At 47.3% G+C, this 15301-nt stretch overlaps 2 protein-coding genes across 3 annotated transcripts; one reads left to right on the top strand and one right to left on the bottom strand.

Annotated features, from left to right (window-relative positions):
* Positions 1-1253: 1253 nt before the first annotated feature.
* Positions 1254-8655, bottom strand: LOC102686674 (keratinocyte-associated protein 3-like). 2 transcript variants are annotated; one of them, XM_069195428.1, is made up of 6 exons: positions 7436-8655; positions 5657-5853; positions 4638-4697; positions 3291-3560; positions 2793-2936; positions 1254-1892 (listed from the first exon to the last, which is right to left on the bottom strand). In XM_069195428.1, exons 1-6 carry the CDS (start codon positions 7446-7448, stop codon positions 1779-1781), a joined length of 798 nt encoding a protein of 265 aa, XP_069051529.1. In that variant the 5' UTR covers positions 7449-8655; the 3' UTR covers positions 1254-1778. The 2 variants fall into 2 exon arrangements, with proteins under 2 accessions (XP_069051529.1, XP_006631404.1); XM_006631341.3 differs by having other exon boundaries at positions 3291-3482; positions 7436-8647.
* A 646-nt stretch (positions 8656-9301) lies between these two features.
* Positions 9302-13337, top strand: LOC107077526 (uncharacterized). The gene is made up of 9 exons (XM_015348784.2): positions 9302-9886; positions 10092-10207; positions 10487-10584; positions 10732-10906; positions 11165-11273; positions 11372-11457; positions 11647-11732; positions 11816-13091; positions 13222-13337. Exons 1-9 carry the CDS (start codon positions 9302-9304, stop codon positions 13238-13240), a joined length of 2550 nt encoding a protein of 849 aa, XP_015204270.2. The 3' UTR covers positions 13241-13337.
* Positions 13338-15301: the final 1964 nt, after the last annotated feature.

Below are 15301 nucleotides of genomic sequence, written 5' to 3'. Positions count from 1 at the left end.
TGTTTCCTAAAGTATAAATCAAGTCCAAAAGCACCTTAAAACTTCACAAAGGAATTTTAAAGGAGGTGTGAAATGGAATTTGAATGGCAAATCTAAGCACATTTTTTTTCCCCAAAACCAAATCCTTTATTCTGGGACTTCCCAAGTTCTTGTTTTTGAACAAGCCGACCACGGCCTGTTTCAGGTCCTCAGTCAAGCACTGGGAGCTCCAGAAACTCCTCGCCCACGCACACGCTTGCACATCGCTGCCAAGGCCGTGTCAGTGTGCTCGGGTATAAACTGCTGTTGATTTATCACGCTAGATGAAATCCTAACCAGCTTGGCACATGGCCATACAAGAGTGCAGGCGGGACAGGCTCTCGAGTGAGGAGAGAAAGATCTGTGGCCAACATTCACCCAGACACAACCCTGCAGCTGAAGTTACACAGACAGAGCTCCTCCTATGAAAGACGTGTGGCCCCAGTGCTGAACATCCACCATATCCGCATTTTCCCTTGAATTCCAGTGTCTCAAATGAGCTTATTTTGTGCTCATTTAAATCAGCAGTCACCCTCACTGTAAGAGCGTGACTGAGCTCAAATAACCTGTGAATGCAGAGTCCAAATGACCCGCAGGGAAGCAGATCCAGCTGGCAGGCCTCGTTCAGCGGTTTTCTCATCGCTCTTTTAAGCTCTGTTGATCCCTGGGATCTTTTCCACCACTGGCTGAACAGGCTTCTCAAGTACGACTGCCGGCGCCTTTATGCCCCCGAGTCAATGGCTGTAAAAGGACGGGATCCGTTTGGCGGAGTCTAGCAGCAGTCTGGGAGTGTCTGTTCGCTGGCTGCGCTGGGCGGGGGACAGTGCAGTTTCTCTCAGCAGGCCATGCCAGTCCACGAGGTTCATTAACACCGTGTGACGCAGCTGCATGAGGACACTAGCAGAGGCACCTGCCCGAAGGCCACAGACGTCAGTTTAACCTTCCTGTTTGCACACTGGTAGACATTCACTGGTTCAGCCACCAAGGGGATGGATCAATGGACTGTAAAATAGCTGAAAACGTTCACCTTCGGTGGATCTTCCACATATCCAAGCTTTAGGGCCACAGTACAACCAGTCAAGAGAAAGGGGAGAAGGTAATATGCCTACAACATCATTCATTCCTCAATAAGGACAAAGGTTTCAAGCTGAATTCGGAGCCAAACACAACACACATGGTTATTGGTTATTGTTATTGTTTCCTCCAAGGGTAATAAAGAAAATCCACACTTCGCATATTTTTAAACAGTGCTATTTACTGTAGCTTTTTTTTAAAGAAAAGACAGTATAGCCAAGAAAAGGTACAAACAACAAAAACAAAAAGCCCCTCACGGTTCCGAATATGACGATTAAATCCAAAGTGAGTCTTTCATCAGAGTTTGACTGTCTCCACTATGACCACAGTACAGCTCAGTGCAGTCGCCTTTCCAAACACAGCCCCCGCACTTCCTCACCTGTCCAGCAGAGGGAGACATTAGGCCATCCTTCTATGTAACAGCACAGGGGGAAGCCTGGCTCGGGCCGTCTCAAGTTACCTGCTCTGCCTCACCCGCATTCATAGTCATGATTTAATCAGCTCTGTCAGATTAAGAAAAGATACAACATCTGCCCGAGTTCAGCCCGGCTATGCAAGAGGCAGGAGGAGTCAGTCCTTACAGACAGAGCCCGGCTGTCTATGTTGTTCCTGCTGTGGTTTTGCCATGGGCCTGTGTGCGAGACTGGCTGAGGGGTCCAGTTCTGGTCTTCCAGCCTGTGGTGGTGTCAGAGCCAGGTGTTCCTGGTGGGGTCCTGACTGAGCAGACCGCTCTCTTCCGGCGGCTCGCTCGGCTCCCCAGGCTGCTCTGCTGTCGGACTGTCCACCCTCAGCACTCGCTCCTGAAACACAAGGGCAGCGCGTTTGCGTCTGTCTAGTCGGGCTCTGCCACGCACAGCCACTCCAGCCCTGTAGGGGTCAGGAGTGTTAACGAGCAGAGACCTGGAGAGCACGTTAACTCAGCCAAAGACCGGCTCAAGAGCCAGTCACCTGCACCAGGGGTTCTAGGATCAACACCACAGACCCCTGAATACAGTGCCCCCATGCCACAGCAACCACAGACACAGTTTTCAGTGAAAAATTAAAAAGCATGCAGTAAACACGTTAATGAGGGGATTGATTTTTCCTCTAGTATTCTGTGTCCTGAGAGCCACAGAAAAGGTCTCTGTCACACTGGCAAAATTGAGTTTTGCTTTGGATCCATTAAGTATGGAAGACATCCGCTTTCTTTCAAAAAGCCTCTAATTTAATTGTAGACAAATCAAAGAGACTCAGTCGGGGGTGAAATGCAATTACCATCTGCCCCCTCTGCGGTTTCCATTAGCCCTGGTCAAATAATGAAAAGGTAGGTTTCACCTTTCTGGTAATCTGTGCTTTAAAATAGCATGCACAGGCACAGGGGGTCGGTGTCTGTGAGGGAAGGCAGAGAGTGAAGGACTACCGCATTGCATTTTGATCTTGGGTTTTACCATCCAAAATTTCTTAAATCAACATCAGGAGCTGTACAGTTCAAGTGTGCAATTCTATTTTAAACCTTGTGATGAAAATCGTAAAGAACACATCTTTTCATCTGCCTCATCAGTATGATCAGTACAATTGCAACTTGCAAAACCTGGAATGGATCGGACTGCTGTGCATTGAGAGTCCGATTTCCCTTCTGGATGGAAGTCCAGCTCCAGGAAAGGAGCTGCGGAGGAGACTGCGGAGCTGCCGGCGTGAGAGCCAAGCCACGCTGTCCTCACCTGCCTGATCCGGACTCGCTTCCTCTTCCTGGGTCTGCAGCACGCTCCCAGGATCCTGAGACACGCGTGGAAGCTTCTCCCCGAAAACACGCTGGCCACTGCACACATGAATATCAGGAGAACCCACAGAGTGATGGTTGTGCTCTGCAGGTGATAAAACGCACAGAATTAGGGGGGGGCTGGACTGGATCCCCGAATCGATCCCACTCCACTGCTAAAAAAAAAATCTTCAGGCCAGTCCCCTTTCCAGGCCTGAACAGTAGCTCTTAGTCCTACGAAGACACACTTTGAAATGAATTAACTAGAATGAACCATGCCAAACATCCCAATTACATTTCCCACAGCTGTGTTTCAATTAGCAAATGAGAAACTGTAACAGCAGGCGCTGGAGTGGGGAAGCAGGATTACCCGTCTCACCAGCTCTCCTCAGCGCCTCAGTCCTGCCCTGTTTAAAATGACCCCGTGCCAGCCTGGGAGAGCTGGGGGGGCCGTACTCACGTAGATGCGCGTGGGGTCGAAGGGGCACTCGTCCGTGATGGTGTAGTAGCTCAGGGGGCTGGTGATGTTGCAGTGCGTCAGCAGGCCGTACCCGTCGTTCGCGACGGCCGTGACCACAGACAGGGTGAGCCCCACCACAGAGGCAAAGGCCAGCAAAGTGTTGATGGCGCTGAGCGCCAGCAGAGCCCACGCCTGACAGGGAGGGAGTCGAGAAACCGCAGACATGTCACATGGCACGAGCAAGAGCAGGCAACAACGGGATGCAGGACTCTGGATGACAAATGTTATTACACAGTAACTACTGATGAGTCTGCAGTGTCTGAAGATGGCCAGGGATGTGCTGTGTGTTTTTTAATCCATTCACAGCATCGCGAAGAAATCTAGACCTTCGAATGCAAAATAATATAATGTAGGGAAGCATTATAGAAAACCGGTTTCTGAATTTTGAAGAATGTAACCTTGGAAAGTGTATATCTGGGAAGAAGGTGTATGAATATCGTTAAGAAATGATGAAGTCTGACAAGAAGGAGACCTGCCTGAAGCCACTATCGTACGTCTGAATTTGTCCAAAAATTACAGGACGGGCAGGTTTCTCCGTGACTCACAGAACAGAGGAAAAACACAGCAACCAACATGCAACACACTAAGGGAGAGAAGCTTCTTTTCACAAAGCATGACTGCCGGGTCCCGCCCTGTTTTCAGACAGAGAGGAGACACAGGGACTGGGCTCAGGAGCCTGAGCAAGTTGTGGCAAACAGCACAAGTCTGAGCACAGGCCAGGAACAGGATTCTGAGAACAGGGCCTGTGCTGTCGCCACAGCCCTCCTGTCATGGGCTGGGGGGTGGGTGGGTGGAATTCCACAGTCCTTATTTACTGTCAGAATCACAGACTGCTGCTGCACTGAGCCCTGGGATGTGAGGCATCTCAGCACAAAGTAACTGGGGGACAGATGAAAAGTTTGCAAAGGGAACTTAAGAAGAGCTGTTTGTGGGTGTTGTGAAGGGATATTTTAACACCCAAAACAAACAGCTTCCTTGTCTGACTGGTAATTTCACAGATAAGACAAAGATTTTTCTCTATCATGTACAGTAAATTAGAAAAGCAGACATACATTGTGCAGCTTCACACTGTACATATATAGGATAAATGAAACAGGCTCCCTATCTGTACTGAATTATTAAAGCAACACTTTAACTCTATACATTGCAATGAAGGAATGGATACGTAGTGCAGGAATGGTCCAGCGATTACTGGTGCAGTGTGAAACGAACAGACCATGCAGTAACGCGTCAGTGACAGAGGCAGTCCGCAGACTGGGATATCTGCAGGGAGGAGTGACAACACACCAGATTCTTCTTCTTCTTCTTCCGGGACAGGATGATAGCTAAAATTCCAGTGACGACGCCCTGTCAACACACAGTACAGACAAATCACACTCAAAATTGGATACCAGGCCAGTCAGAGTACTCCGTTTTAAAGCTTGACTTCAGACTTGCGTTTTAAGGGTGCTGCCATCTTTAAACCTTTAACTACGCCTTCACACTGCTGGGGGCCACTTTCACAGTTAAGAGCTGCTGGGTTGGGAACAGTTACCTTTGCTTTTGACAATTAGAAAGACTAGTCAGCAAAACACAACTGAACTCCACACTTGCATTGGTGGCTTTGCATTGAGTAAAGACACAAGATACTGGGTTTTAGATGTACTAGTCCTCAACTAGACATCAGGTAACAATATAAAGGTGCCTGTATCAAACATTCTTTGTGCAGACCTGAATTTTTCAATTCCTTTTGATTCTCCAGGACAAAACAACAAACACCAGATACAAACACTTGCTATATAAAATATTCTACTGCAATTAATCTACAGCCCCAGGTAGTGCAGTAAAGTTTAGAAGTGCAGTCTTAAGAGAATTGTACAGAGCCGTGCCTGGAGGGTTCCAGCTCAATCGTTTAATTAAAAGTTCATGCTCTTTTCCAAAACAAGACTCCTGCTGGTGCTCTTTTGAAGTCACAGCAGGAATTTATCTTGTTTCATTTAGATATATTTCACTGGATGTTTGCTGATCCAAAGACATTCTCCCACATAAAACCCTGGAAGCACAGAATACACAAACTACACACACATACGCAAACATCTTCATGGACAATTTAGAGACCTCATTTAACCTAAACATACAGAGTAACTAAACCAGTCAGACTGCGCAAGCATCACCAAACATTTTTTAACACTTCCCCCTCGTAAAAAATGTGAACGCAAGAACTTTTCTTCTTAAGCTTCTGCTTCCAGGATTTTAGAGTTTACATGTTTCTCCCAATCCCAATCCCATCTCTCCTAACCGCCCCAGGGAGAGAGAGCAAGTCTTACTGCCAGCCCGCACACGAGCGCGATGACGTTGGAGACGGCGTACTCCATAGACCGGGCCTGCTTGTGCACCATGATGTGCCGCAGGACAGCGCCGTGCACCAGCGCCCCCAGCAGGAAGTTGATGTGCCCAATGAGGACCATGCCCAGCCCCATCTTCATCAGGGACTTATCTTCCTCCAGGTCAGCGCAACACACTCCTGTCAGGGACAGAGGCAGCATCACTGGGCAAGCTCTCAGGTCAGCAGGCCTGGTGAAACAGAAGCCACTCTGACCTGCAGGATGCTACATTAGTTGTGCGTGCTACACCCTTTCACCTTTGCAATATGACCTTTGAGAGTGGATTCTGGCTGAGAGGCGTTCTGTCCTAATTCTGCAGATGGTAGCTTCGTCCCACTGGCTTCTCAGCCAAGCACAGACACCAGATGCGTGAACCTGTGGTTTCTCTCGTACCGAGCAGGATTATTATTGCAACAGCACGCCAGCAGGCAAGACAGACCTGTCTCACGATGGTCTAAACCTGGCTCATGTTCCCTATTAGTGGACAAACAGCCTAACGCCTGGTGAGTTCTGCTTCATGGCGACAGGTTCACCCGACATCGAAGGATTAAAAAGGATTGATTTGAACCCCTGACTGCCAGCAGGCTGAGTTTGAGCCTGTATTGGTACAGTAGCATGGAAGGTTCTTCTACACAAGCAGGCCATCATGGGCACAGTCACAGAGAGCCACTGCAGCTCCTGTTGGCTTACATCTTCGCTCCCCGTGGTCCTGCTAGTGAAGATGTATACAATCTCAAACTCCTGGCTGGATGGTGTTCACTTTCAGGTGGTTGGAAAAACCCCACTCACTTTATCACTGTTTCACCTGCCTGACCTGGTGTAGGAGTACCACAGAGATTTGCTGGGCTCCACAGGATTAACCTGCGATAAGCCTGCAGTGTCAGATTTCAGGAGCCCAGCCAGACACCTCCAGGTATCCTGGGGGTCTTAACGTTATCTGCCCACATCCCATACGGCATTCCAGCTCCGAGACAAAACATTCCGCTTTCCAAAACTCCACCTAGCGACAGTGGGACTTCTACTGCTCCACCCATGAAGAGAAAACCGTACGTTTAAAGCACAAATGTCGAGAGCTGACACAGCAAAGATACTTTTTAAGCTTTCTTGAATTAAAAGGGCCTGACTTCAGATTCCCCTTGCACAATCAGAGGTAACAATACATGTACATTATGAGCATCAACCACGTGCCCACACTAGTATAACTGTAGAAGGGCCAGTGTGAAGTGTTAGGAACTAATCTATTATATTTACCGATCAATTCTACTTGATTCATTGTCATGTTCAAAAAGCTAAAAAGTTACCTTCTGTTGTCCAAAATACAAAATAATTAACTGTGAGATTGAAACAAAATGGCTGAATTTTCATTAGAACAATTAATTGAGTTTCTATGCAAAGAAGGAAAAACACTGAAAACAGCAGGGCAATGTAGCATGTCAAGACTTCTGCGCAGTTGTTTGTGCGGAGAATTTAGATCGAGCCCCGAGAAACGCTGTTTAAAAAGATTTGTTTCAAATTGACTAACACAGGGAAGGCAGGGATAGAGGTTGTTGAACCGGTTACTGGTAACCTGACCGAACTGGATACAAACCAAGATGTAAAAAGTGCAAAACTTCCACGGATCGAGAGTCACACTTCACACTCTCCACCGTCAAGGAGCTGCTTCATAACACAGAACCTTTCACCCCTACATCTTACAGCACGTTAGGAATAAAAGACACTTACCCAAGTTGACCATTTTTAAAAGGTTTCAAGTTCAGGTCATCGCAAACACTCAGTTTTTATTCTCTTTTGTTCTTCTCTCAGCCTCTTCCTTCTTCCACGGCTCCCGAACTCCTCCCCCTTTCAGGAAATATACAGGTGCACAGTCTTCTGCAGAAACAAAAGCCACTCCCTGCCATGAGCCCTCTCCCTTAAAGAGACAGGAGCCCCTTCTCTAGTGACGGCGCTCGTCCTCGGTCTCGGATGTCCCAACGCTTTGGATGGAGACAGACAGGTGTGAGCCATGATAATGTCTCTGCAGGTGCACAGCAGATTCTGTCAGTGGAGTCCCACCATCACTAAATCAGACGTGATTTAATACTGCACCTTTAATAAAGATCTCACCGCATCAAACTGCGAAGTTAACAAGAGTATAATCCAAGTTCTGAAGACCTGGGTTTATTAGCCGCGCAGCACAAATCACTGGAAATGAAATGGACTTGAAAAAAATACTGTTGGCACCATTCACCTTATACGAGAGGATTCACGGACGTGTACACGAAAACTAACAATCAATATTCATTTATTTTTTAACTGCCCCAGTAAAATACCTAGCTCTTTAAGCGGGTACAGAATTAAAATGCGTTGGATAGAAGTGTCAGCGACATAAATACCCTGTCATAAATATCAGCGACCTGTTTTTCCGTACATTTCATTGACCTGATAGTGCGCTTATGAGTTGTGCATCGCAGAGGATGGTTTTGATCCATCAGCCTCTGGGTTATGGGCCCAGCAGGCTTCCACGGCGCCACTCTGCTGTTCGGTTTTTCCAAAAACACAAACCACAGCCAGAGAAGGTTTCCGCGGAAAGGAAAATGTGGCACTGCAGGATTAGAGCTGGGAAACCCCAAACCTGTAACTCCTGCAGGATGTGGCTCCCCAGGACTCCGGGACTCCAGGAACCCCGGTTTAAGATGATCCGTTTAAAACAGAACCTCGACCCCGACACGCGTCGAGAATTTCAAGCCCCCAGTCAGATAGTCTGAGGTTTTGAGTAACGGCTCGATCAACGAGCACCTCTTCCTTTCACTTACTCGCAATGGTTCATTTAGGCCACTAGAGGGAGCCGCATAGCCGCATAACAAAGCTATTGCATTTTAGCTAAAGATACATTATCTCAACAATAACGCACACTGGTGTACATTCATTCAATTCATTGTGCGCTTTTGTACGCTTTGTACCTTTAAATCCTCGTATTTTATGTCTTTTTTATAAATCGTATAAGTATATAATACATATTTTATAAGTATTTTAAATTAATAACAGGAAAAAGCACAAAAAGCCACTAATGTGGGTTCTTCTAATGTGGTTTGGAATACATAACGTCCTTACGTCACTAAAGCCCATTCTTAATCGCAAGTACCTGTCTTTTATATCTCTCACGGCTGAGGCCCGGGGAAACATGGTAATGTGACCAAATTAGCACATTATTAGTTGAATGAATTAACTTGAGAAGAGAGGCTGGAATTAAAACCCAAAGCATTTTCCGAGGACGAACTTTGAGCAAAGTCCTGGGACTTCATTCATTATCGCTGTCCCTGGGTATTAACTGCTTCATCTGTTTTCAACAGCTTTAACTTGCGCGTTACAGCTGGTGTTAACTCTGTCTATTGGAAGCAGGCGTGTTGTCCACCATAGTGAATAGCGTCCTAATTAAGCCTAGGGACGCCCTGGGAACTCAATAAATACCCTGACCACGCAACTCCGAGTCCTACAGCTTTGACGATATTACGAATGAACAGAATGAAAAAGCGAGTAAATAGTCTTTCTGGCCTGTTTTTGTAGAGTAATTGTGATTTCTCGTTATTTCACTCGCTAGTCCTTGTGAAGATGGGGTTACTGCTGTTCCTCGCCTCTCTCTTCATTGCGGCGTCTTTCCGTTCGTGGACGTCGGCTAGAAGTATTGGACCACGGGGAGAAAACTCAAAGCCGCCGCCCAACATCATACAGACCATCTGGCTGGTCGGTCCCCCCCTCTCGGAGGACCCTGCCGGCGAGGATGGCCTCTATCCTCCTCTATATAACCGGCCAAAGCCTCCTGTGAAGTCAACGTCTCGTAGTTCACCTTCCTTCGGTCCCTTCGAGGGTGACCTGCGGGCTAAGAAACGGCAGCCACCTACCGCGCAGCTGAAAGACGCGGAAACGGTCCCGGAGTCTCCCGCAAAAAGCTCCAGGTCCCGGCCGTTCGCGGATGGGCGTCGCCCTGGGATCTCTGGGCCAGGCGCGATCCCCCGGGAGCAAGTCGCGGTGTGGTGCGGCGGGGGCAGGCTGTTCCTCAGTGTGAAGAGCAAGGTGAACGGAGTGCAGCTGAAGCCCGGGGAGCTGACGCTGGGAACCGGCTGCAAGAGCACCGGCGCCTCGGGAGACCGGCTGCTCTTCGACTACGGGCTGGGCGAGTGCGGGACCAGGCGGTCGGTGCGTGAGCAGTAGGTCGATGGGCAGTAGGACTCAAGGGGGTAGCTCTCTGCTGGATCTGGCGTTTCTGTTCTAATCATTCTAAGGGGTTGGCTTTTTTTGTTTGGTTTTTGGTGACGCTTAACTTCTATTCCTCTCCCATCGTTTTTTCTTCCGAAACGATCACGCGTTTGGTTGATGATGCTGCTTCTCTCTGCTCTGCAAGACTCAGCAGGGCCAGATGGTCTGCAGGAACGTCCTTCGCTATGTTCCCTCTGCTGGGAAGCTTCCCATTCGGAGATCCAGCCCCTTCAACGTCCCTGTGAAATGTGCTTTAAAAAGGTAAGTTTATAGTGGAGCCTCTAGATTGCCTCTCTGGCTGAACCCTTTATGGCCTGTCAAGTCAGAAATGCTTACTGGTGACCACTGTTCACCTCGGGCTCAGTTCCCAGAGAGCCGCTTCAGTTCTGCAATCCTTCAGACTTTTTTCTTTTTTTTTTTTTTTAGCTGGTCTTTAGCTAACTGATGTGCTGTATGATTATAGAGCTGCTGTACAAAAAAGTGCTTAAAATGCAATTTAACATCTTTACTGCCCTTAACTTGCCTCCTGTGACTTCTCAGGTTCCAGCAGAGCAGCTGGGCTCGGTTTCCCTTCATGCACAGCGGTCCTCTCTTGGAGAGCAGGAACAGCTATGGCTGGGCTCTGAGGGCCATGGATGGTAATAACCGATCAATACTGTACATGCTGAAAACTCCCCATAGCCTCCCCTGCTTTCTCACGACGCGTTTAAGTAGTGCTTGACAAGGGACAAGCGGCGAAGCTAGGAGCCCTCGTGTCTAATGGTCTTTTCTCTCCCAACCGACAGGTGCTTGGAAAGGCGTTGCCAAGTCCAACGTGTACAGTCCTGGGCAGCCCATACGCTTCCAGGCCTCGGCCACGCTCCGCTCGAAGGCACAGCGACTGTCGGTCCAGTCCTGTTATGCAACGTCCCTGCCGGGTTGGCACACGAGACCCAGATATAAAGTGATAGTTAAAAAAGGGTGTGTTGGCTGTTCAGGGACTGGGTTTGGGGGGGTAAATGGGTCGTGTAAGTGGAGAATTACTTCCTTCTAGCAATTCTGATGTTGAGAGAAATTTAAGAAGGGGGGCAATTGCAGTCATATGAGACCCACGATTTCTCATCCCTCCTTGTAAAACCTGCTAGGTGGTCTGCCAGGACAAGAGCTGTAGGCATTGTCCATTCAGAAGGTCTAGTTGCACCAGGGTTCTTCAGTTTCCCCCCCCACTATTCTCTACAGGTGTGTCGCTAGAAAGGCCTCTGAGGAGCTGCGGGCCAGGTTTGTCTCTACTAGAGCAAGAGATACGGTCAACTTTGTCATCGATGCTTTCAGGTTGAGCTCTTCAAAGGTAAGTTCCAGTATAGAATCTTGCATTGCATGCATTATTTCCTTGATCTCATTTTATATTGGTTTTGCACAGAATGAGCATTTCCTTCTCCTCTGCAGATTTATATGCACTGTGTCCTGGCTGTAGTGAATGACAAAATAACAGAAGGCAACAAGTTGTGCAACTATAATCCAGCCCGAAAGAGGCAAGTTGTTGATTTTTAAGCAAATTGGTTCAGATTTTCCTGGACTAGTGTCGCCCATCTGTGTTTTAGTTGTGCTTTAAGATGTGGGTCTCCTTACTGCTATACTAACCCAGTTGAGCTTTGGGGAATTAAAGGTTACATGAATCAAGGGCCCTAACCTCTCTGTGTTATTGTGTACCTGTATTGCAGATGGGATGAGCTTAATGGTGGCCATGCAGCCTGTAAGTGCTGCAGGGGAAAATGCAGAGATGCAGTTCTGAGATCCTTGCCAAAAGGTAAGCCTGAGCAAAACTGCGTATTCACTTGGTTTTTAACACCTTGTGTTTGTTGCAATAACTGTCCAATCTGCTTTACCTAGACACCAGATCCACAGTCAGTACTGGGCCTCTAGTGATTGTAGGCCACCCTGCCACTTCCACAAAGGCCAAATGGGATACCAAGCCTTCATGGCATCGGAGAGATAGTGCAGGCATCTATACCCCTGCAGAGGCATGGTCCCTGGGGCAGAAGGAGAGGGGCAATGGGGCAAGGTTGCACCAAGACTTTGAAGAGGCTGGTTGGAGCCCACTGACTTGGGGAGAGAAGCTTTCTGTGCCTGACAATGAGCTTCCTTTTGAGGATGGTGGAAACCTGTACAATAAAATCCTTTTTATGGGAGAACTGAATGACCCTTTTGAAAACCTGGGTAAAGTCCAAGTGCAGGGGACTGAGAGCATGGAGGGGTTTCAGCAGGATTGGAGCCTGTTTTCCCCAGAAGGCAAACTGGACGAGAGAGACCTCCTGCAGCAAGAGTGGAACCTGCCTTTGGAAATGGAAAAGGAGCTTGAGGATGTGACCTCGCTCGTGATGGATCGTGAACGTGACTGGAATTCTGTCGGAGATACTCCTGGCCATTTGGAGTGGCTTCCAGGGGATGAGCCGAAGTGGGAAGAGCATCCCGATTTGGAGCTGGACTTCGTGTTGTCTTTGCCGGTACAGAGTGATGCTCCAGAGAGCTTTGGGACTCTGTTTCCACATTCAAGCCCAGAAGGGTTTTTTAAAGCCTGGGCTCAGGTGCCAAGTGACTACGAGAGGCATGACCGCAAAAGGGTTGGGGACTTGAAATGGGGTTTGGATGTGTTTGAGAAACCAAGTAATCCTCCAGTCGTTGATGTGGCATTCCTGTTTCCCAGTAGAAAGGAAATCCAATCTGCAAATGGAGTTAACCTTGATTCCACTTTCAAAGGAAGAAGGCAGGGTGTGAAGCCAAGGATGCCCAAACTAGAAACTCCAAAGATGAACAAGTACTTGGCTCTTAAGGATGGACCTGCACAACCTCTGCCTTCAAAGCAGAATGATAAGCTAGGATATGAGTCATTGGTGATGTGGAGGACTGAATGGCTGGGAATAGAATCTCAGGAACTTAAGAGCCCTTCTCCACAACGGAAGGCCATCTCTTGCAAGAACCAGAACATCAATTCTAATGTGCCAGGGGTTTTCCTCTCTCGCTATGTGCGGACTCTGACTCCAGGAAGGGCCAGAAGCCTTCAGTATGAAGTGGTGTTCGAGGAGGACAATGGTGTACCTCCCAAGTGGAGAAGAGTGCACAGGCAGAGTGGGAAGAGCAGGGCACCAAATCTGATGGATCTGCTGGGGTAAGAACTGGCCAAGCTCCAGAAGTACTGGAGCCAACTGATTGTCTTAAACCTCTTACTGAGCTACTAATAGAAGTAGCTCGAGTTTAGTCTTGCACTGAAGCTTTCTCTTTTTTTCTCCCACCCACAGGTTATCCAAGGCAGAGTAGCCAGCTGTTTCCCCTCACTGGTCTGTCTTCTAAAGGGCTCAATGCCTACATTGTACTGTGAAGTTACTTAATAAAAGGAAAACTGTTGAAAGAACAATTCTTGTCCATGGATTGAATCAAGTTGGTATGGAAATTACATTAACAAGATAATTTCAGAACACTTTGAGAGTCAGGATTTTTGGTTTTGCAAAGCAAGATCCAGTTGTTACTGTAGAGGATATGTTGCCACTCTTAACCTGCTCTGGGGTGAAAGAACTTAGGCCTGTGAATCAAGCTCTTAACCTCCATCTTTCCCTTGCCAAGAAAATGGCCCTTTAAGTTGATAGACCTCTGGTGATCTCAACCTCTATGGTTTTCTGATAAGTGAAAGATGGTTTCAGCAGACAATTTCTAGATTTGTGGTCTCTGAAGACCATACATAGCTACTTGTCAGCACTTGGCATTAACAAAGCTCCTGTTAGCTCCTGGGCTGGTGATTCCTTGTTTTCTGTTGGTTACTGAGCCCTTCACTAAAGCAACAGTGTTGTGCAATAAGGAAAATGGTGTTTGCACCAGAACAGTTTCTGCAAGCATGCATAATGGTTCTCGCCCATGCAGTGAATGTTCTTGTGTATAGAATTCTAGCAATTGTAAATGTATTTCGGTTCCTGTGCCTATGCACTGGAATCTGTGCATTTCTTAATATTTGGTGCTCTGGACATTTTTGTCCCTCTGCAATATTTGAGGCCCTTTTTTGTTTAAGGGGAGACTTCACTGCATCAATGTATAGCTTAAATTCTAGCCTAAAACCTTCACCTGCTGCTTATGTTGCTCCTGTAAGTGCATGAATTAACTTCCACCTTCATTTTATCAGTGTTTCTTTGCCATGTTTTAACTTCCCTGGCTTCTCCAGTGGCTCCCTTAACAAAACAGATTTAATCCTCAGTTTTCCAGAAAATGCTATATTTCCTGCTCTCAGGGTTATAATGCCCATGTTCTCTTGCTAGGGTGGATGAAGATTTGATGCTCAACCCTCTTTGCTGACTGAAGCACAGCACGAATGCAGGGTCCAGTCAGGATTGTTTAAACCCAATAACTTAAACCTGGGTTTGCCCTTGTGGAATAGGGTTAACCTGAACTGTTATTGGGTTAGTTCTCTTGGATAATGTGAATAATCTAGGGTTATCTTAAACTGTTTTAGTCCCTCCCCCCCACATCCACTAACATATTTAAAGGTGGCAGGTACCCTTTTCCCTCCAGGAGCAGGATGCCTTATGACTGGCTTATCCACACACACACTCCTCTCCTCTGTGCTATAATTGCTTTTGCTCTTTAAAGGTCCATTTCCATTGTGATGCTTATTATAGCCCCCTTATGAAATGAAATGGGAGGAAGGCTGGTGCTCCAGTGAGGCTTTGCTGAATCTGCCTCTAGACACCCATTGGCCAACCAAGACTAACAGCTTGAGTGTGATGAGCCATGCAGCTGATGATGAAGGCATGTAATTTATTAAGTCAAGAGCTTTGCACTACTCCCATGAACAGCTCCAAAGGTGTTATGGGAGGAGGAATCTCCCTTACCTCAGAGTGCTGCCATCAATAAATGTGAGGTGGCTTTGAGCCAACATGTCTCCTATTAGATACCTTATTGATCCTGTGAGGGAAATTGCAGTGCAACAGCAGCTTTACACAGACAACACAGTCTAACAAATGATACAATAATAATTATACAATCAGTATAGTGAGGGGAGCACTAAAAGAGTAACTTACAGTCCAGACACATGAAGAACAAACTGGAACAGAACAGTATGCAGAAAAATTGTATCACACATTAATATAAATGTATTGCACAAAAAAGTTATAAACAGGAAAGGAAAGAGAACAGATGTAGCAGTAGATGCATTCAGTCCAGAAACAGGTCCCTGTCAATGTTGCCTCCGCCCAGCTGCAAGGTGGAGGTGTTGTACAGTCTTATGGCAGAAGGCAAGAATGACCTCCTGTAGCACTCCCCATCGCACCATGGATGAATCAGTCTGTTGCTGAACGTGCTCTTCATTGCTATTGCTTAAAGTAGAGGTTAAAA

The sequence above is a fragment of the Lepisosteus oculatus genome, chromosome 11 (genome assembly GCF_040954835.1).
Source record: "Lepisosteus oculatus isolate fLepOcu1 chromosome 11, fLepOcu1.hap2, whole genome shotgun sequence".
NCBI lineage: Eukaryota > Metazoa > Chordata > Actinopteri > Semionotiformes > Lepisosteidae > Lepisosteus > Lepisosteus oculatus.
Note: the sequence above shows the minus strand (reverse complement) of the source record. Positions and strands in the feature narration are given on the sequence as shown.